The sequence below is a fragment of the Streptopelia decaocto genome, assembly GCF_964273445.1.
Source record: "Streptopelia decaocto genome assembly, chromosome: 5".
NCBI lineage: Eukaryota > Metazoa > Chordata > Aves > Columbiformes > Columbidae > Streptopelia > Streptopelia decaocto.
Genome location: NC_138659.1, coordinates 27,317,696 through 27,339,016, shown reverse-complemented (window position 1 = coordinate 27,339,016; position 21,321 = coordinate 27,317,696). Strand labels below are relative to the sequence as shown.

At 40.4% G+C, this 21,321-nt stretch overlaps 1 protein-coding gene across 8 annotated transcripts in view; it reads right to left on the bottom strand.

The window, feature by feature from the left end:
* Positions 1 to 20,342, bottom strand: part of TTLL7 (tubulin tyrosine ligase like 7) — a 65,062-nt gene extending 44,720 nt beyond the window's left edge. For 3 of the 8 annotated variants that reach the window (XM_082052767.1, XM_082052774.1, XM_082052773.1), the window contains exons 1-4: positions 20,193 to 20,342; positions 4,996 to 5,053; positions 629 to 787; positions 352 to 480 (exon numbers count right to left, since the gene is read on the bottom strand). In XM_082052767.1, the coding sequence (XP_081908893.1) occupies positions 352 to 480; positions 629 to 653 (154 nt within the window). In that variant the 5' untranslated portion in view covers positions 654 to 787; positions 4,996 to 5,053; positions 20,193 to 20,342. Of the gene's footprint in view, positions 1 to 351; positions 481 to 628; positions 788 to 4,989; positions 5,054 to 7,114; positions 7,207 to 13,056; positions 13,131 to 18,556; positions 18,756 to 20,192 lie in introns of those variants that run through there. The other 5 variants (XM_082052768.1, XM_082052770.1, XM_082052769.1 and 2 more) reach the window with 5 other exon arrangements.
* Between the last annotated feature and the right edge of the window lie 979 nt (positions 20,343 to 21,321).

The following is a 21,321-nucleotide window of genomic DNA, read 5'->3' as shown; positions in this document are numbered from 1 at the left end:
ATTAGGGCATTAAACATTAAATTCACACTGTTCATCTTTCAAGGCTTTAAGGAAACTTCAAAATACATAAGCAATTCATAATTAGAGGGTTTTTTCCACAGCCTTCTTGATTAATCATTTTATTTCAAGTCCCTTCCCTGAGTAACAAATGGGGCATAATAGACGCACAGTGTTCAAAGCTATCAACTCAATGGTACAAAAAAAAAAAGAACAAAGGTTTCTTACAAAAGAAAATCCATTGGAAAAATCTCGCTGCCAGCTTGACACAAAGTCCATTAATTCATCCCATTAGTTAGTAATTCATTCATGTCAATAGCTATTAGGATGAAAACAAAATATATAGCTTCCTACCAATTTCATATTTTGTGCCAGCAACATTTGCAGTGATGACTCCATTCTTCTTCTTTCTGACTTTTCTTTTAATTGTGCTTTGATAGGGTAGTTCCGAACTCAAAGTCAGAGGAGCAGTCCCATGGTTATCTTTGAAAAATAACATTGTAACTATCAACATATCTCAAATAACACACACAAATGAACTAAAAGCACAAACATTTCCTTCATTACAGCTTTGAGGAACAAGCATACTAATTAATTAACAGGCCATATTAAAAATCCAAGACTAGCATACCTCCCTCATGAGGCAATGATGGCATTATAACCTAGGATAGTGCAGAAGCTGAGCCGAAAAACCGTTCCAAGTTCTCAGAAAATGATGGAGCCGTCAAAGGCAAATTATTTAAAGCTCTGGTCATAGCATTTCAGTCTCTGGTTGTAGCAAATATTAGTTCTGGAATGGATAAATAACTATGTTAAAAACATGAGAGGCTTTGTTATAGAGAAATCTAGACAAATATAAACAGCAGAAAACTAAATATGGAAATGTTTTTAATAACAAGTCAAAAGTATTGCTTATTTTTAAAGATTGATCAAGTTAATGTAAATATGGAACTTTGTTCATTCAAAACAATTCAATTGTTTTGTTTCTGACAAAAAACATTCTGCACTAATTTTCAAACTGAGATTATGTTAACTCACCTTTTTACTTTCTTTTGTGCATGGGAGATTTTGGACACAAAAATAGGTAACACTGAAGTCAATCAATACTGCAAACTTGTCTCTCTACAAAGCTCACTGAATTTATAGTAATTTTAAACTATATTTTAATTAAAAATTTAAAATCAGACACACTGTATTATGTGTTTTCAGGTACTAATAGGCAAATCACTGAAATCACCTTAATAATCTTTTTCCAGTTTTTCATTTTTCAACGTATTTAAAATGTTGAATAACTTCTTAGTAACACATGGCTGTAGCTGCATGATCACTCCATGACACAACAGACATAACTTCAAAAATGCTTTCAGTGACAAGTTTCTAAATTGTCAGTTTCTAAAATGAGTAATTATTTGCATAAAATGCTATTTTTCATGTCTACAATAATTTCTTTTTGTTTTTCCTCTATGCATACATTACCACATATGAAAATCTCATATATTAAGAAGTTTTGTAAGTCCATCTTAAGCACATAAAAACAATGGGTTAAAATATTAGGAAAAAAACCTCAGGAATCAAAGGCTGCTTAACACGCTGCTGTATGACTTCAGGCAAATTCTGCAAGAAAACAAATGTCTCTGGCAGGCTGCCTCAAGCAGATTTACAAGGTTTTGAAACATATACAAGCCACTGAGTTTTAAATTCTTTCATTTCTTTTCTGCAATTATATGTGTGGCAAAAGCTCCTTACACTAGCTTTAGATTAGTTTATGCTGCCACTTGTGGTGATTGCAAAACTTATTTAAAACGACCTGCCCATTTTGGTTCAGTCTGGGGGGACACAAGTCCCCCCAAAGTAATTTCTTCTACTATAAATGCCAGTAACTACAGTAAAGTGCAGCTATGACTTATGATGTGAAACATATTTGGTCATAAGATTGGACAAGATTTGCATTAGTAGAATTACCAAAGCATTACTTACAAATCCTCATTTTTTATTTGCACATGTGTGTGTATACACATGTCAGCGAGACAGAGAGATATTTATATTCTGGACAAGTCATCCTCTTGGTAAGAACATAGAAAAGAAGACACCTTGAGCTGCAAGATGTTATTTCCTTTCAAGACAGAAATTCACCCTTAACAATCCATTAACACAAAAGGATAAAAAGAGCAGATTGTGGTTCTTTTACAGCTGTGGTCAGTATGCTAGGGGCAAAATTCTGCTTTGTAATAAGGCAACTAAATCTCCATCATGTTTATGTAGTGGAGTGCCACAAATTAACACTAGAACATGACACTGTGTATTTATGCAGAAAGTAAGAACAGATGTTTTATACACAGATAAATGTTTGGCAGCATAGTGGTAACCCTCAGCCATACCTACTTGCAATCTACTTTGCTGAACCAGAACTTGCTAAGAAAATCCCCCTAAACTGAATCAAAACGGGCAGGTCATTTTAAAGTTTTAATGTTTCGGATGCTCTGAGAAGGTGCCCTGAAAGTCCTCTTGTCTGCTGGCATCCTAAAATTACACACAGAGATGGGAAAGCAAAGCATTCATCCTCCTCAGAACCACTGAGAAGGAAAAGCAGAGCTGGACAAAATGACTCACTGAGTATTGCACGTTATCTGTGTCTGAAGCTAAGAATACCACCAGAGAACAAGACACAGTCAGTTCCTGGGAATAATACTGAAGTTCATCTGTTAGCCAGCTAAGGACTTGTATGCACACACACAACTGCCTGCTAGTTGTTCTGTCACCATACTGGCTGAGAGCTTTTAACAAATTTGGAAGAATGTCAAGACAATTAATATTTCCCTGTGAGAAACACCAGCCCTTACTAATATAGCAAGATTTACAAGCTATGATACGGTAGTAAAAACCAAGCAGCTCACAGAGCTTTCATTCAGCTTATAATCACAGAAAAATATCTGCCCAAAGTTACACATTGTATTCTGAAGGTGGACCATAAAGCTCCAAACTGTACCACATTGTTGAATTACTGTTTTTCTTTATATAGAAACTACTCTACTCCCTTGAGAAGAATACTCTTTAGGCTTTAAACAGAAAGCACCAACACCCAATGTCTGTGACTTTCAACCAGTCAACTTTTTAGCACACATACATGAGTTGATGGTAAAGATTTATGGTCACCTCTAGAGTAGCCTACGGACAATCAGTAGTTTGGCCATATCGAAAACGAAGTAATTGGACTGACTCTAACATAAATCTTGCAAACTGATCACTGAGGTAACTCTTTTCTGGACAAGATTACGGATGACATACTTTTATCATCACAGCTGAAGCATGCACTCCTCTAATGTCAAACCTTGTTACAAAGACACACATAGTCTATTTGTCAAATCCCGATTTGACAAGTTCTTCAAAGACAAAAGGGATTGTTATTTTACTCTGTACTCAGATTTACTCTAGGACTTTGACTTTTCACAGGCACCAATAAAGATAAAAGGTATTCTGCCTTAAGCTTGTACACAGTAATTCAAAAATGTCTCAATTGCTTCGCTTCTCTTAAGTCACCCATCTCCAACCAGGCATTTCACTGAATACCAAAACACCAGCAGTTCTAAATTAGTTTTCCAAAGTGTTTTACACAGGATGCAGTCTTTTCCTTTGCTCCCACTGGAACCATCTCCTCTCCAATGGGCAAGTACAGGTCCAATGAACTGGATACTCTCAGCTTTTCTTCCCACCATGTCAAGTGACAGATGAGAGGTGCAGCATCTCACCTGGGGGAACGCATTACCCAGAGCACTGCCTGCAAGTTGTGGGCTAAGCCATGGGAGCAGTGGACTTGCTCCTGCTTAGATCTCCATGCTTTCTGTGTTCCCAGTGCAATGCCATGAGAAGTTGCAATTCTGCAGCAAGAAAACTTAAGGCTACTGAGGAAGCTGAAATCCTCCCAAGTAAAATGCAACTGTTCCTCAGACTACACTTTACACAAGCAGTCCTCTAAGTGGAGGAATGAGTCATTTGGGAGCCTGGAACACATCTCTGGGAGCAGTAACCGAAGGGCTGTTGCTGGAGGAAGGCAGCTGGGATGAGAGCTCTGTCGACAGCCTCTGCTGTCCTGGCAGAATTGCCAGTTACAAGGCAAAGCTTATTGCACGGCCCACCGGATCACACAACAGTAATGACAGCAGCATTCTCACGTTATGAATACATAGCACCCAGCACAACCCTGCAATGCCACAGACCCTGGCAGCCAGGAGCTCTCACACGTCCTTTGTCTTTTTGACTTCTATACAGCAGAAATCATCCCAGAGTTACTTCATTCTCTGGCCCAAGTCCTCCCCAGGCACCTTTTCCTAGCTCACATCTCTTGTTCTGTGATTGCCCAGCAGAGCTGCCTCAAGCTTGACAAAGGACAAAGACCTGCAGCACAGACCACTCTGCTGACAGCCCTTGCTGTCCTGGCTGAATTGCCAGTTACAAGGCAAAGCTTATTGCACGGCCCACCGGGTCACACAACAGTAATGACAGCAGCATTCTCAGGTTATGAATACATCAAATTCCAACTTGGTTCCTGTAACGGTGACAAGGTTTTATTTATAAAATAAGCATAGTGTATAACCTGTGTTCAGCTACAACAAGGTAGAGGTGTCTCTCTCTAGTGACATACAGTTTCTAAGAAATTGCTTTTAATAATGTGGAAGAAAGTATTCTGTTTCCAAACTGGGACTGACAGAGCTTGTTAAACCTTGGCAAGTCAGCTATTGGACATCTCTGAATTCACACTCTGACAGAAAAGCATCACAGTTCCTGCTGTATACACCATTTCCCTCCTGAAATTGTGATATACACAAATTGGTGAACCCATACTGATTCAAGGGTGGCTGAACAAAAATGGTTAACTTATAAATAGAGAAAGACTTGTGAAGAAGAAATTAATGCATCTTCATCATTCTTATACAAACAAGCACCTTTATTCAAAGTGTTCTGGCAGGGGGGGTGGGGGGAAAGACGAGATGTTACATTTACCATTGCCTGGAAGAGGTGTGAGAGTCAGCAGGAGAGATACACTGCACACAATCTTGTCCTAGAAAGAGACAAAAGAACGAGCTTTTTTGCCTGCAGGGACAGCAGAGGTCAGGTACTCTTGCTGGAAAGAGGAGCATTGCACACAGACAGGGACCCTGGCAGATGCTTGAGTCCATCTGAGGGAACCATCAGAGCAAGGTATGAGAGTGTCTGGGTGACAGGCAGGGGACAATGGGAAGAAGCGGTTTTATAGTTAACAGAATAATCCATGTTTCCTTGATAACCAGTTGTAATATGCTGCAGAAAATAAAAAATTAAGAGTATTTTTTGCTGCTACACAAATTAAGTGTATTATAAGAAGTCAGTAGATTTCCTGAAAAATATTTTTCTGCCCTTGATTATATAGAAGCTTTTTTGAACAAAGCCCTGTGTTATTTCCTAAGTTATTTGCTCCATGCTGTTCTCAAGTGACCCCTGCCTTTCATGAGCCTTCACTTTACATGCTGATGCAGTGTGGAGCTAAAAAGGTTACTTTTAATCTCTAAATAGGAGCTGCATGCCATCAGAGCCCTTTTTTCCCCAAGGAGTAAGCATCCCAGAAAAAGGTTGAATTAATCAGATCAAAATAGAGAAGGGGGAGTCAAATTCAAACTCAAAATAAAGCAGTGCAACTTGAGAATCTATTTCAAAGAACACTCAAGTCAACGAGATTCTTCCAGGAAACCTGGATCATACCAGTAACTATGGAACCACTACTGTGTACCCTGACAAAAAGAGACTAGATTGCATGTGTACATTTAAAATAGATTTGATGTAATAGATTAAGGCATTAAGAATGATAATTTACTAACCAGATACTCCATGTTGCAAAGCAGAGACAACACTGTATCACTCAATGCACTGTTTTTAGTGTGAACCTCTTCCTTCCTTCCTTCTAGCTATTGTGACACTGCTCGTGTCCAGCTTGAAAAGCTCCATGGGCCATGCATGTGCTTAACTTCATATATTTATATACATAAAACTTGACTTCAGATTTAGGCCATAGCACATAGTTCAAGACTTCTCAAAGGCAACAAACATTTCTTAAGTGCCTTCCTATTTACTTAGGTGAAATGCTACAAAAACTGGATTGTCAGTTTTATTTTAATTTCCTGCATTCTTTGTGTACAGATAAGTCACCATTCACCAACAGTGGAATATTTCAGAATAGATTTTAAAATTAGCAGACTGCTTTCCTCTGAGCCCATTAGTGCAATTTACTCAGTGCTGTCAAAAGTGTCTGGAAAGGCACCGCAAGCTGGGAAGAAATCCACAGAGCTCCGACAGAAGGAGCTTTCACTGTGAAATAGAGACACACCGAAGATATAGTTACAGAACTTGGCAGATGACCATAGGGGAAGGACAACACTGCAGCGCTGCAATCCCCACTCCCCAGTTAGCTGGAAAATAACAAACATTTCACAGAAACATGAAAAACAAAGAACTCAAAATAGTCTTTGGAGCACTGATCGAGCACACATCTGATTTCTGGGGTTTGGGTTTGGTTTTTTTCAGTCTGATCTAAATAATAAAGTTTTTTGCTCCCTTAGATGTTAGGGCGTTAAAGGCTGGATATACCATAGTAGTGAAAAAAACCCAAGATGGTATGTGAGATCTAGCCCAGTTATACAAAACTATAATCTACTGTGGATCTGGAATGAAGCTATAAAACTCAAAATCAAAATGAAATTACGACATTAACAGAAATTATAATAGAGAAAAATACCTTCTTTGCTATCACTCTCAAATAGCAAGGTAATAACAATTTGCAGCAATTAAACTGCAGAATTAAAAGCATCATACCCTTTGATAATTTTTTTTAATGTGTCTTGACAAAACGCATGTTGAAAAGTTCCTGCTACAACCAAGTATAGCCAAGCAGTTTTATTGTAAAATGCTAAAAGAGCACTTCGGTGGCAAGTTCTCACTCCTACAGAGAAATTCTAGATGCAAGCTCAACATGTCAAAGTGATAAGCTTGTTTTTGTCAACTGGCTTAAAAATGCATAGACATTAGGGCTTGGTTCAAAATATTCTGAAGTAAAAGGAAGTCTATTAATTTCAACAGTCGATATTCTCACCATCAAATGAGACGAGATGTTTATTCAGCAGTTCTTTCAGATACAGGTACAGAGTTCTCAGATGTTTGATTTACTAAACAGACAGCTGCAAGCTACACAAGAATACAAACAACATGATTGACACAACTTAGAACTTTTTGGAATCATGCAGTTCTCTAAAACAATTCTCTGAACTAGTTCAGCCAAATGACGAACATCTCTAAAGCTTCCAAAATTTCTCTGAACTACCAAAAACACCAAGCCAAGCTATGTTGACATCACTCTACCTCTGATCTGTTCCAGTTACTTTGGTGTGAACTTAGCCTTAAAAACTGCTATTTCCCATTCAAGACCTCAATCAGTAAAGGCCTTCTGCAACACAGCCTATATAATAAACATAATTTTACAATGGTTATTCACTAATACTGAAAGCATAAACTACCCTGGCCCTTCCAGTCCACCTTCATAACACAATGCAAAACAGAGTCTGTACCACAGTTGTGAACCTGTATCTTTTGCTAGAAAATATAAAAAGTGCGCAATGTTAAGCGGCTGGAGTGTGGACAGCCCTTCAGCGCCAGCTCCGGCTCAGCCCCACAGACGGCACAGAGCCTCGGGAACTTCGCAGTCTCAGTTCAGGGGAGATTTTCTTTTGGTCTTTCCTGACTTTGCAGTTCACAGCTTTGGGTTGGGTTTTTGCATTGTTTGTTATCACAAAAGGCCAATGAAATGGTAAGTATATGTCCCTGATTTGGAAAATGGGAAATGTATTAGAAGTTGTTGAGACAGTGGCAGTGTCACAATGTGTTTCACAGGAATTAATCACTTCATACTCACAATTTATAGATCAGAAATAGGCACGGAAGCAATTTTTTAATTTTCAGTGTTGTCTTGAAGCAATACTGCTTCTTTTTGCTCTCTTGTTCATTCACTTTCCAAAAGGAACCTTGGCCAAATTTAAATCCATTTCAAAGCTGAAGATTGATTTTCTCTTTAAAAAATGACCTTCAAAGTGTCTTTCAGAGCAGAACAGACAATGTGACTATCAGTTAGCTCATTCTCACCCTTCAAAAGTCCTTTTTAATGTGATAACGTATTTCAGGCAGTTAGCAAAATGAGAAGTACAGAGTTTCACATTTATGTTCTCAATATGGAAAAAGAGGAACATAAAAGAAAGCAAGAGAGTTAGAAGACTACAATAAAAATGACACTGCTTGAACCTTTTTCTTGTTCAGTAAAACATAGGAAACACATTAACTGACAAGGCAAGTGAAAAGAACACGTATGATTTACAAAACAATAACATAAATAAAACACAGAGAACTTTAACAAACATCATTTAGCATTCATAATGGCAAAGAAAAATATTGGCAAAAATAGCCCAAACAAAGCAAAGCACAACTATATGTTTATACAATAAAATATTCATTTCAGAAAATATATATCTGCATCACTCACTGCTAAAGAAGTATCAGCTTTAATGTTCTACTGGGTCAGCTAAAAGCACAGACAATGCATAGGTCTTGTACTAGTGTTGACTAATTCAGTAAATCTGCCAGCAGGACAGCATTTCACCAACTCCAGATCAGAAAGTATTCCTGGCCCTGATCACAGTAAGTTCTACCAAACGCTGCTGAATGGAAAGTCAACTCTATTTATTGTAACCACCCACCTCAGCAACACCAACACAACCATTCTGCCTTCATTTAAAACAGCATTGGCGTGACCTAGGCATTTTCAGCCTAGAAACACACCCTCTGTTCCAGTGCACTGGCCACTTCCCCTCTGCGAGCAGCAGCTGAGTTGCCCAGCTCCCACCAGCCGTGACCTCAAGTGAAGCGGTCCCGTCAGAACAGCTGAAGGACCCTTGTGGGATTTGTCTTGGGGACAATGAGCACAGGAAGCCTCATGTCCTGATTGTCTGACTGCCACACTCTAAAGCCCAACGCTCCTTACGGTGAGACAGCCATGGCTGCTAATGAGGCTAAGAGAGATGATAACGTGCAATAATGATTATGAGCAACAGTAACATTGAAGTCTGACATTAACAGTGTGGCTTTGGTAGGGAAAAGGGTAAATAAGAGAGAATTAGGAGAAGAATTGAGTTGTGGCACCTGTGGGAACATCTCTGGTTTTGATTTTGCAGTGCGCCATCCATGCTTTTCACTACTGCATGTCAACATACACCAACATGTATCACAGGTGTTTAAAACTCTGTACCCCACATGCTAATCACTGCTGAAATTAAACTATTCCTTCCTTTTTCTGTCATTCACTTCTCAAAGGATTTATTTCTCTAGCAAGGGCTAGAGACCTCTGGGATCTACAAGACTGGACATTTTAACACTTTACATATATCAGCATAGTTGTCTTAGTATAACAGAAAAAGCACTAATAATTTAATGAAGCTAATACATTTGCAATGATTCCTTATATTATAAATAGCCCTTGGGGAGATATTTGCCTTGGGAAAGGAAAAAAAAAAAAAAAAAAAAAAAAAAAGATATCTTGAGAGGGTTCCCCCTCACACCTCAAATTCTCCCTCCCTTGCTTCAGCTTGGTGGCACTGGCTTGATGTGAAAACAGCATCAAGTTCAGGGATACAAAAACAAATATGATACAAAGATACAAATATGGTTAAAATCATTTCTACAGACTCTGTGTATTGCACAAACCACACATTAGACCCACATGAATTCTGCCCCAGCACCTCTCATATTTTACTGGCCTACACTTCCTAGACCTAGTTCAGCATCTCTAAATGCAGACTGCAGTCATCACACACAGCCCACGAAGACTCCAATTGAAATTACATCAGCCCAATTCACACGCTGCAATATAACAATGTTTTCTAGTTTAGCAACAAGGATGAAACTCCCACAGCACCCTGAAATATAAATTGCCAGATGTCAGCCTACAGTTTCAGCACCTGATGTGAAAACATTAAACAAAAATGAGACCCGGAATAAGCTATCAACTGCACTCACAAGAAACATCTATTCAAAGTCTTCTTGGCCATAGGAGTACAAGGAACTTGTTTACACACAATCTTCTAATTGTTTATCATATTATACTGACACTTCCAAACAATTTGCTCAGCTTCACAGGCAATACTTGTATGCTCGTATGAAGGCTGATAGACCTCTAATATTTTAATAACTGTGCCATCTACTTCTACTCTGTACAGAACAAATGACAGTCAGAAAGGCTCACAATTGGTTTACAGCATCACTAAGACTACTACAACCAACATTCAGTGCTAGTAATATTTTACCGATAACAGCTGATAAAGCCAGCCAGAAACTCCAGCAGCTACAAAACACTTCAGCAAAAACATGTTTTCCTCCTCACAGCTTAGTATTTGGGGGTCAGCGGGGTATCAAGGATTTGAAAATATTTTTGCAGATGAAAATAGGAGAAAATCAGCAGTTTCAAAAGGATGTGAGACCTCAGAAGCTTCTCTAACTGGAATTGACCCAATTTATTAAAAAATCCTTTAAAAGGCTGGATTGGCTCCAAACCCTCCGTGCCACGCTATTTTTATCCACTGTAGGGGATCTAAATTGAGTCAGTATCCTCATCAGTAATGAGACTCCAGTATCCCACTATAGGAATATTTTGTACATATACTGCTCACCTGTAGAGAAATACAGCATGTAGTCAGAAAGCCTAGAAAAATAGCATGCCTTAAATACTGACCCTAAATTGAATACTTCAGGTATGCAAAACAAGAAAAATGGAGCACATCAGACTTCACACACACTAGCTTTAATTTTTGCTTAAAAGAGCAAGACACAAGGATAGCCTTCCAAAAAGTAATTTTCTGAGATCTGCTTGAACTCATAGGATGAGAATAATGTATCTTGTGAAGAAGTACAGCATTACTGATGCAACCCAGTAGTGTTGAACAGTTTATTCATTGAGTAATTGTACATTGCCTCTGAGGTACAGGGGCCATACTGACAATAGCACCATAGCTTTTAATGCCATTTAAAATAACTCCAAAATCTGAGACGAAAACTGCCCTGAGCATGCCTGTTTGCCTCCATGCCTTTAATCACAGCAGCAGCACAGTTCCAAGTTTGGAAGAACATCACAGCCCTGTCCTTGTCCATCCTGGTCAGCTCCCAAAAAGCAACACTTAAAAGCAACTGGCTCTGGAGCATTTGCTTCATTTTGGTTTGGTTTTTTGTTAGTTTCACTGTCGTTGTTGTTGGTTAAGAGCTATGCTTGGGAAACATAATGAAATAAGAGTCTTCATGCAGAAGCTAGAGCAGTGGGATATTCAACTAATATAGCAGGGCTCAATTTGATTTTTCATTGCTTTAATCTTACATTTTTAAAGGTGCATTCTTAATGAAGCAGAAAGGCATAAATTTACACTGTCAAATACATGCCAGCTGCAAAGTTAACTGGTTTTCAAATATTCAAAAGAAACAAAAAATAATTTCTTATTATGCTATAGCAACACACACCACCACCCCCCAAAGTAAAACATGATTGAGAGCTGATCCACACACTCTCTTTTTTACTCATCATATTGTCTTAGGGTGAAAATTACAGTTTGTTTTGTGCTTCTGACTCAGACATATCACACCCTGCATATTATAGAAGAACTTTTTGTAGCCAGGGAATATTATATTTACTTGATGACCACAGATAAGGAAAAAAGAAATGCAAACTGAGCTAAATGCATTTATGAATACAAAGATATGGAAAAGTTACAAGACACCTATTAACCAGAAGAAAAAAACTTTCTGTAAAAGTTTAATGCAAAATGTTAGCACTAATGAAGGAAAAAAACACTGATAATCCAAACAGAAGGAAATGGGCAATAAACTGGGATTCATAGTTGGTTATTGATCCAGGACTCTGAATACTATTTCACAAATACGAAACTTCTTCCCAATTTTTTATGCTCCTTTGATTGCTTGAAGGAAGAAAGAGCTTTTCTCCAGGAAATTTCCCAGTTCCATCATCCAAAAGAAATGTGTACCAAGTACAAAATTTGCTTCAAGTCTGTAGCATAAATGAGATCAAACCATCTGTAACAGGATCTTCTCCATAGCCCATTGAAGTAAATATAGACATTTCTATTGACTTTTGTGGACTTTATATCATAGTGTTTCAGTTCCAGCACTGCCCTGCTGGTGGCACAATTCAGGAACATAATTAAGACATACGCTAATTTGGGAACATGACCAACCCATGTCTCATCCACATCAAAACTACAGTCCATTTAAATCAAACCTTCAGCATAGTAGAGATTACAGCTAAAAATAACTGAGTTGCCTGAGAATTTCACTCTTTCTCAACCAAGATTATAAGCTTCAAGTATCACTTTCAGAACTACTTGGCTGTCTAAAGGCAGTGCTTCATATTTCATAGCTCATATAGGATGCACAGGGTCTGAACCAAGGATTATTGTTTAGGCAATACATAGACATATCATAACACAGAAAGCTTCCTGCTGTTCTCCAGAAGCATATTTTTGTCTAGCTAACAGATAAAGATTCACTGTATTAAGATGCTCCTGAATCCAGTTCTCACTAATAACGAAAGATAAACTGTGAGTTCAAGGGTGTATGAGAAAGAGCATAAAAACAGAGAAAAAGGAGCAAGGATCCTGGAAAAATAACTCATTTCAAAATGTATGTAGTGGACAGAAAGCATAAGCATTAAAACTGGAGGTAATGTATTTTTATTAACATAGTCTACAATAGAGAGCAATGGTGCAAAAAAATAAATAAATAAAAAACAACTTAGCAGCAGCCTGTGGCAGGTTGATATACTGAATTCTTCTGCATACAAATTACTGATAAGGGTGCAAAATGTTTATTTATCATGGATTTAACTGACAAGATTACATACTGCAGAATAAACAGTCTTACCAGGACCTCCCACTGACATGGAAACAGATTTAAAATAATTCTGCAGTAGAAGTAGCAAATGAAATCACTTACTGTTAGCGTTGCATCGCTGAAACTATCTGAAAAGTCAGCCCTCTGGAAACAGATTCTTCTGTCAATAACACAGCTGATACAGTCTCAGGCAGCACTGGTACACCAGGGAAAGAGGCTGCAGCGGGAGCTCCTTCCCATTTAGCCTATCCCTGGCACTTTTTACATTTCTTTCTTAACCCTTTCTAGATATTTTCTCCCTGTGTTTTGAGTGAAAATAAAAAGGCATGATACCTTTTATAAAAGAATGCATTATTTCTCACTTTAAAGTGTGACAAGAGCCGTGGGAAGTCAGTAGGATTTAGTCATAACAATAAGCTAAAAAGAAGTAAAATCTAAAAGCAGAAAATGACTCAGTGACTGGGAAGGAGTTATATCAGAGCCGTGAGGTACTGTAACCAGAACAATGATTTCTCCAAATGTAGATTTAAGAGGTCAAGGCCACAATAGCACAAAATAGTAGCAGAGAAGTAAGCTAAAGAAGATGAATAGTTCATAAATTGCTATTAAAAAAAAAAATTGTTATGATTCTCTTCCAGCCTGGACCAATGAGATTCCAGTTTTGAAATCACACTTATTTGCTTTCAGTGGGGCCAGGATTACAGCTTTATGGAGCAGTTTTTAAACCAAATGAAATCTTAAGTGATAGGAAGAGAAACGTTACTTCCTTTCCTAGATTAACTCTTTCTGTTAACATTCTCTTTCTTAAGCCATCCACATTTCTTAAATTTCCTTGTTTTCTTTTACAATGTCAATTTTTATCTAGGAGGAATTGTTTTCTGACACCATTTCACAAGATGAATTTTCTTGGTATTATGATTTTTCTTTGTCGTTAAGATTGGTCTGATCTGGCAACTCAGTACATTTTAATAAGGGGAGACTGAGGACCACAAAGACTATCTGACAATAAAAGGTTTGGAAAATTCTTTTGTTCAAATGGATTATTTCTCCTTGTTAAAAAATAAATAAATAAATAAATAAATAAATAAAAATAAAAATATGGAGAACACTCTGGAGAAATCAACTTCACTCCATCTTCTTGCATCAGTTTTACAGCAGTCAGGCCCATTGCATGTGCCAGACAAGACCGACTGCACTGCCGCTGTCACACCTGTACTACGAAGACAACGTACTGCAGAGAGACAGATCCAGAGAGGTGGAGGATTTTTTTACATAAAGTGGTTACAGTCCTACTAGCTGTGGTGCCATCCTTCAGGAATCATATACAGGTAGAATGAAGCTAGGAACTGAATGTGTAAAGGCCACAGTATACATTATACAGTATACATTTCCTCTTACTGCCTCCCCCCTTAGTCTATGAACTGTAAGAGTGGACGTTCTCTCTGAACCACAGAAAACTTCTCCCTAGCTTGCCCATTCAAGTGAAATAGAAAATCAAACAAACGTGCATATTTGCACCATAAGTACAAAGAAATGAAGCTCTGAACTTTCAATAGTTCTACCACAGTTTGTTGCCATTTTCCCCAGTTTATAAGAAGTATAGTTCCCCTTTCACACAGATCAGTAGGGAAAAACACTACAATGAAATCCCACAGCTGACAATGCAACCACATTTATTCCTCAAATATAAAGACAAAACAGTGGATTCATCTGTGTAAATGTACACTCCTATGATGTAGGCTTTGAGCTGGTTTCTCTGGGCTACCTTCACAGACAGCCCATGTATAGTCAGTGTGGGAAGCTGCAGGTATCTGGATTGTAGATAGATAATGTAGATGAATCCCACCCCCATTGCTCAGCATGAAAATCTCACTCAAAATAAATGAAAAAAAACCCACAAACAACTAAATAAACAACAACAAAAAAAAAACCAAACCAGCAAGTATTAAGGCCTCTACTTGGGTGATGACTGAATAGGTACATCTTCCAGAAACAAGAGAAAAATTGAAGGACTTTGAAACAGCGGAAAATTATAGGAGGAAACTCAGTGCAACCAACTGAGACACAGTTTCCTGTGGAAGCACAGAGTTGGTAGTAAAATCAGGCAGCTTTTCCCTATGGCTCCTAAACTGTCTTGTCTCCAATTTTCTTACATCCAGCTGTTGCGGAGTCAGCCTCAACTGGACCATTAAACTACTATCCTCAAACAACTGGAACACCACTACACATGCATGTCCCACAACTGACTGAAAGGTGTTGCTGCTTCAGCAATGAACCTAAATGGTGCACTGGCTATCTGCATCAGACATTCTGAAACACCTACTCACAAGAATATATCTTCTTTTTTATTTTCATTTCTCATCAATTTTAATTCATTTTCTCAGAAATTATCAAAGACTTGCTGCCCATATGTGTTTGCATCCCTCAGCGCTGCTTTTGACAGAAATGCCACAATGTCCTTTCATTTTCTCTTCATACCTAGAGGCAGCAGGGGAAAGTAACATATAGGCTTTTTTTAGTGACTGCTTGGGGTCATTAACTGCATCATTTCTGAGCTGGTAGCCAGAATTTCAAATCTAACTCTGGATTGTTCCCTTACTTTTCATCTATTTCTTCACTTATGGATGATGCTCTGGCTCAATTTCCTAGAAGATTCCCAGCTCTACTAAAGACCTTGTAACAGTTCAAACCAGCACTGATTCCTGTCTTGTCATGCAGTAACACTTTATTTCACATACTGAATATATACTCTCCATCCTCAGAAACATTCTTTTCAGAAAATGCTTCCATTTTTAAAATGGTACAAAATGTACCCAAGTCATGTTCTCATATCACTTGTGTTCATTTTTAAGAAAAAAAAAAAAAAAAAAATCTTTCATTCAAATTAATGCCTAATTGTTAATTCTCACTAGTAATTTGTAGTCTAAGACTTCAGGTTGACATAAAGATAAAAAGTTAGGATAATATTATATCCCCCTAAGAAAAAAGACATGAAATGAAATGTAATAAAATAGGGTGGTTTCTCCTGGGTGAAAGAAATTGCACATCTTTCAGATTGCTTCCATTAATAATTCATCTAAAGTGCTTTAGTGCTTTTCTGCCACCCCCCACCCAACCAAGATAAGCTTGGAAAGATAAAACAATATAACAAATTCACAGAAATTTCATGTTTAATGAATACTAAACACACAACAACCACCCACAAAAGCAAAGAAAAAGCAGACTTCCACCACAGAGTGCTACTCTATATTTTTCAAGAAAAGTCCATCCTGAACAAGCAAATATGATTTATTTCCCCATTAAATCTCACAATCTTCTGCCCTGTCAGTGCACTCTTTTTTGTGTTCATAAACAGCATTTAGGTCTTTTCCTCTCCACTTGTATAAATTGAGTATTAAGCATCTGATTTCATTTTCTCATGCTATACTCCAATGCTTCCACTGCACCCTATAGGGATATTACTGCGCTGGTTTTCAAGCGCTAAAAATAAAACAAACACATGTCAACCCAAGGACAAAGTTGGAAGGAAACATACTTTACTGTAACCAAAGAAGAATATATTTAGCATTTTGCTACGAAGCAAGGATGAAAATAAGCTTGTCAACACATCGCTGTGTCTAACTGTGAAGCTCACACCCCACTCATTTTGTTCTGTAGCATTTGTTATATATGAGAAGTGGATTTAGTCTTTCTTCCAAAGAGTGACTGTTAGCACTCAGCTGCTACTGATGGCGAGAAGGGGCTTCTAAACAGCAGTGTAAAGCACTTCCATCCTTTCAGGCAGTCAGTTTTCTATCCATTAACAGTAATGTAGCCATCTACGGTGCATTTGAGCAGTGGTGCATACTAGACTTGAACCTGGAATCCTTCCAAAACCAAATATAAGCATAAGTGGGCACTGGCATGCCATTTACTCCACAGAAAGGAAAGTGAAAAGTAAGGCCTAAATCAGAATGTTGCTTTCTTTTGTATTACTTTCATTATTATTGTTAATTTGGGCTTTAAGAAAGAAGGCAAGGAAGAACATTGGAAATAAGCAAACAAACTAAGACTTTAACCCCTGCAGAACCTGTAGGTTCCTGCATCCAGCACCAGGAGGAACAGTACCCAGTAGACTGAAGCCCTATGGAACCTCCTGGTCTGAAAAAGCTTCTGGCTCCAAGAGAGGTGCTACTGTGGAACAGGAAGATTCGTTCCAATACCAAACAGATTCAAAGGCTGACTGCTTCAGTAGGTCACAACATTTTATCTCCTGTATCCATTCTCAATTACAGATTATTCTCTTACCCATCAGTGTAGTAGGCATCAACAAACTCCATTCTAAATTTAAAATACATTAGGATTTTAAATATTAATGTTAAAAAGGCTCATTGCTTCCAGTAAACTTTAAAGGAAGCTCATAATTTCTGCAAAAGGAGTACTTGCAAAGTACCATTCTGGCAGGGCTTTAGGTAAGCATTAATGGAGCTCTAAAGAGCTTCCTCGTGCTTAATAAGGGCCATTTGAATCCTACTGCCGGGAGTCAAATGGCTCCAATTAACTTCCTAAGTGTGTGGAAAATAAAAGTGAATCTGAGGCTAAATATTCTAAAGTTCACAACGGAAAACAGAAATCCAGATAATACCCTCCAATACATATGCTGTGGTACTTGCAATGAATTTTCTTAACTTTGACAGTTTGTATGCGTCTTTCCAAATAAAACGAATTCCCACTATCTTCCTACAGACTCTAGCCCTCTTTTAGGAAAATACAACTACTCCCTCCTCCCTCAGATCATCATAGAGTCAGCGCGTCAACTCTGGAGGATGGAAATACCTCTTCAAAAACGTAAAAGACAGGCAAGCATTAATCTTTTTCTTCAGGGACTTATACAAAGCCTAGCAGTACAATTCAGTGTCTTTAAGATTTAGGACTGGCCCAAAAGTCATAACACTTCAAGGCAGTAACAACCCTCAACATTTTCTGAAGGTTTACAGAAGCCTAGGATCTGAAAAATAAGCATTGTTGATTTCAACAAGCTGTCTTTACACCGATAAAATTATAGCACAAAACAAAAAAATATTAGTGACTCACAAATAAAAAAATGCAAGATGTTGTCGTGCTCATTTTTTAAGACAAGACAAAGCTTTTAAAAAGTAGTTGCAAGGTAGCTTGGGCAATGTTATAAATTTCTCTACTATTCCAGACATTAAGATTTCATTTCAATTTTCTTGGTTTTCTAAGGATTTCAATCCTTAAATTAATAATGTGTTCTCAATTTGTGTGCAAATTCTGTCCACAAAAATACCACATTAAAACAGGGAAGAAAAAAAAGAAAGAAAAAAAACCCACAGAACATTATAAAAATGTGGAAGTTCAGGAAATGACTCATTTGCCATATCTGTCCTACAGACATTTTAAAAACTTATAATAAATATACACAGATGGAGATTCAAATCAAGAAACCAAGTCTAACTACTTGTTCACCAGTTCATCTCCTAGTTCTTCAGGCTTGTCCATTTAATTCTGTCAGCTTTGGAAGAGCATGGGAACAAACCTTTATTGGATTGCAAACCTGAGCCTAAAATTACTGAAATGATTCCTAGATTACTGGAATAATTACCTAATAACTGCTGACAGGCTTGATCTCCTGGCCTCTTCTAACACTCCCAAATTGGTGGGCAGATCCCTTTGGAAGTATGTGGAATGTATCCAAACCATCAGAAATATAGAAAGGGGGTGTTTTTCTAAAACAAAACAAAACCAAACAAAAACCACAATCATTGTTCTACACTTTGTTGCATAATATTGACAATATCTATGAATAAAAACATATTCTTTCCTTATGAAAGACATAAGGAAAGCTATTCTGTATGAAATAGCTCACATAATTTTCTGAAACTTTGTAACATTTGCCTTCAAATAATCTGTCTTTAAAAGTAATACGCCCATATGTCAGTGTAGACATTATATTTACACATGATGTAGGAAAACCCCCGGCATAATAACTGCTTCTGTTATTTTTTGTTCAAAGTAGCATTGACACATATCCTATTTGTATTAAAAACTACATCCTAGTATTTAAAACAAGGGCAAAAGCTTCTACTGAGGCCAAGTCACTGCATGTTTTGAGATACTCTGTAGAATTTGGGGGACAACCAACTCCCACACAGAAAAGTGCTCCTAGTCTTCTAAGTGTGAAAACAACCAGCAGTATTTCCCTGAGTATTATCTAGATAAGTACCAACACCGTGGAACAGAAAATTAATGAAGAGGGTTTTTTAAGAAGGAATAAAAATCTATTTGTGGTACTCAAACTGCAAATACTTAAGAAAGACACAAAAGTGATCCATGCTGAGACCTCAAGTCAGTTTCACAGAGTTCAGCAGTATGCTTACATTCCAGCATCAATTGCTTTTCCCTTTTGCTTACAATTGTGTGTGGTTTCAATAGCGGAAATTCAAAAAGATCCCACAGATTATGGGTTTTCAACCAAGCACAGAAAGCACAGGGAGATATTTGACTTCGATCTCCGGAGATTTAACTTGTTCTACATTTTAGCCTCCACTGCGTATCACTGTTGACTGACGATCCCATTTTAACCTTAACTGGCTCCAAAGAGACCTGACCGTACATGCGATACGACCCGCACAGATGATGGACTTCGCGTGCAAAATCTGGGGCGGGGAGAGAGAAAATTAATACATTCAGCCTCCTCGTTCCTTACTCCTCACACTGCGCCATGCCCGCACGGGGCTGCCCGCTGCGCCCAGAGCTCCCCGCGGGGCCGCTGCCCGCCGGTCCCGCGCGCAGCTCCGCGCTGCCCGCGCCGGCCCCTGCTGAGGGCTGCGGGACCGGGGTCTGGCGCTGCGGACAGAGCCTCCCCGCAGCCCGCACGCCCTCGGGCCGGACACCCGAGAAGCAGCGGGGGCTGGCGGCCCTTCCCCCCCGCTCCCACGCCGCAGCATCGCCCCGAGCCGGCGAGAGACCCCGCTCCGGCACGGCCCGAGGCGGGGCCGCAACCCGGCTGCCCGGCACCCGCAGCCCCCGGGCTGGGCTGGGCTGCCCTTTCCCGCCGCCCTTCCTTGGCAGGCGGCGATGCTGAATCACGACGGGCAGCCGCTCCGCCGCCTCTCCCCGGGGACGGCGCCCCCTCGCCCCCCGCGGACGGGAGCCTGTCCTCCGCAGGCACGGAAGGCGGCGGGGGAGGCGAAGCGGGGGCAGAGAGGGCGAACGCCCCGCTGCTCCCCCACCGTTACCTGTCGGGGCGGGAAGCAGAGGAGGCCCCCGAGCACTTCGGTCTTCCCGGAGGGCGCGGAGGTCCCGCGGGGCCAGGCCGTGCGAAGCGGGCTGCGCCTCACGGGCGGTGCGACGGGGCTCTGCCGGGCGGCAGCATCCGAGCGGGCGCCTGCGGAGCCGGGCACTAGCGGGAGGAGGAGCAGGAGGTTACGGCAGGGAGCTGGGAGAAACCATTCCCCGCGAGGGGACACCGCCCGTGCCGGCCAGGCGGGGCGGGGAGGACGGGCCCTCCCACACAGGTACGTGCGAGGAGAGCTCTTGACGAGAGGCGGGCGGTGTCCGCGGAGCGGGGCAGGCGGCTCCGGGAGCTGGAGCCAGCCCCGCCCGGCTGTCGGTCTCCCCCCGCCACTCTCGGTGGGAGCGGCCCGCGCTGTCTCCCTGCCCGAGGACGCGAGCAAAGGACCTAGCAACGGCGCGTGCAGCGCCGCACCGGCCCTGGCCCGCGAGCGGCCGCCGTTAGGCGCGGGTGCGCTCCCCTCCGGGCCGGCCGCAGCCGCGGGTCCCTCAGAGCCGCACCGCCCGGCCGCGGGGCCAGGGCACGGCGGGCAGCGGCTGACGGAAAGCGCCGCAGGACGCCTGCGGGGGGCTGCTGTGGGCAGGGAGGGGCTCTCGCCTTGGCCGGGGATCACCGAGCGGGCATCGCCGTGAGGCGCGGGGAGCAGGACCCGGGGGCGGCCGCGGGAGCTGCGGGCTGCAGCGGAGGGTTGCGCCGGCGCAGGTGGCCGGGCCTGCGGCACTGCAGCTGCCCGCGGATGCTCGCGGCACAGTGCCGCTTTGAGGGCCTGTCGTCGGGTGCTGAAATCCCTGGGTCTGTGCTGATTTACACGCGTTTCAGATCATTTTCCCCCCCTTCCCAGACCAGTGTGTCTGGTCTCATAACCTCCTATGTGCATAGCTGCTGTTACCCCTCAGCAAGAGGCACTTCAGTCTTTTCTTGAAATACTTTGCATCCCAGCATAAGGCATGTGACCTAACCCAATAAATGCATTAAAGATTAAAAACATACACATTTATCAAATAAAGGCTTTAAAGAATGTTATCCAAAGTATAAAAAACTTTCAAAAAATATTTTTGAGAACAATGAATAAA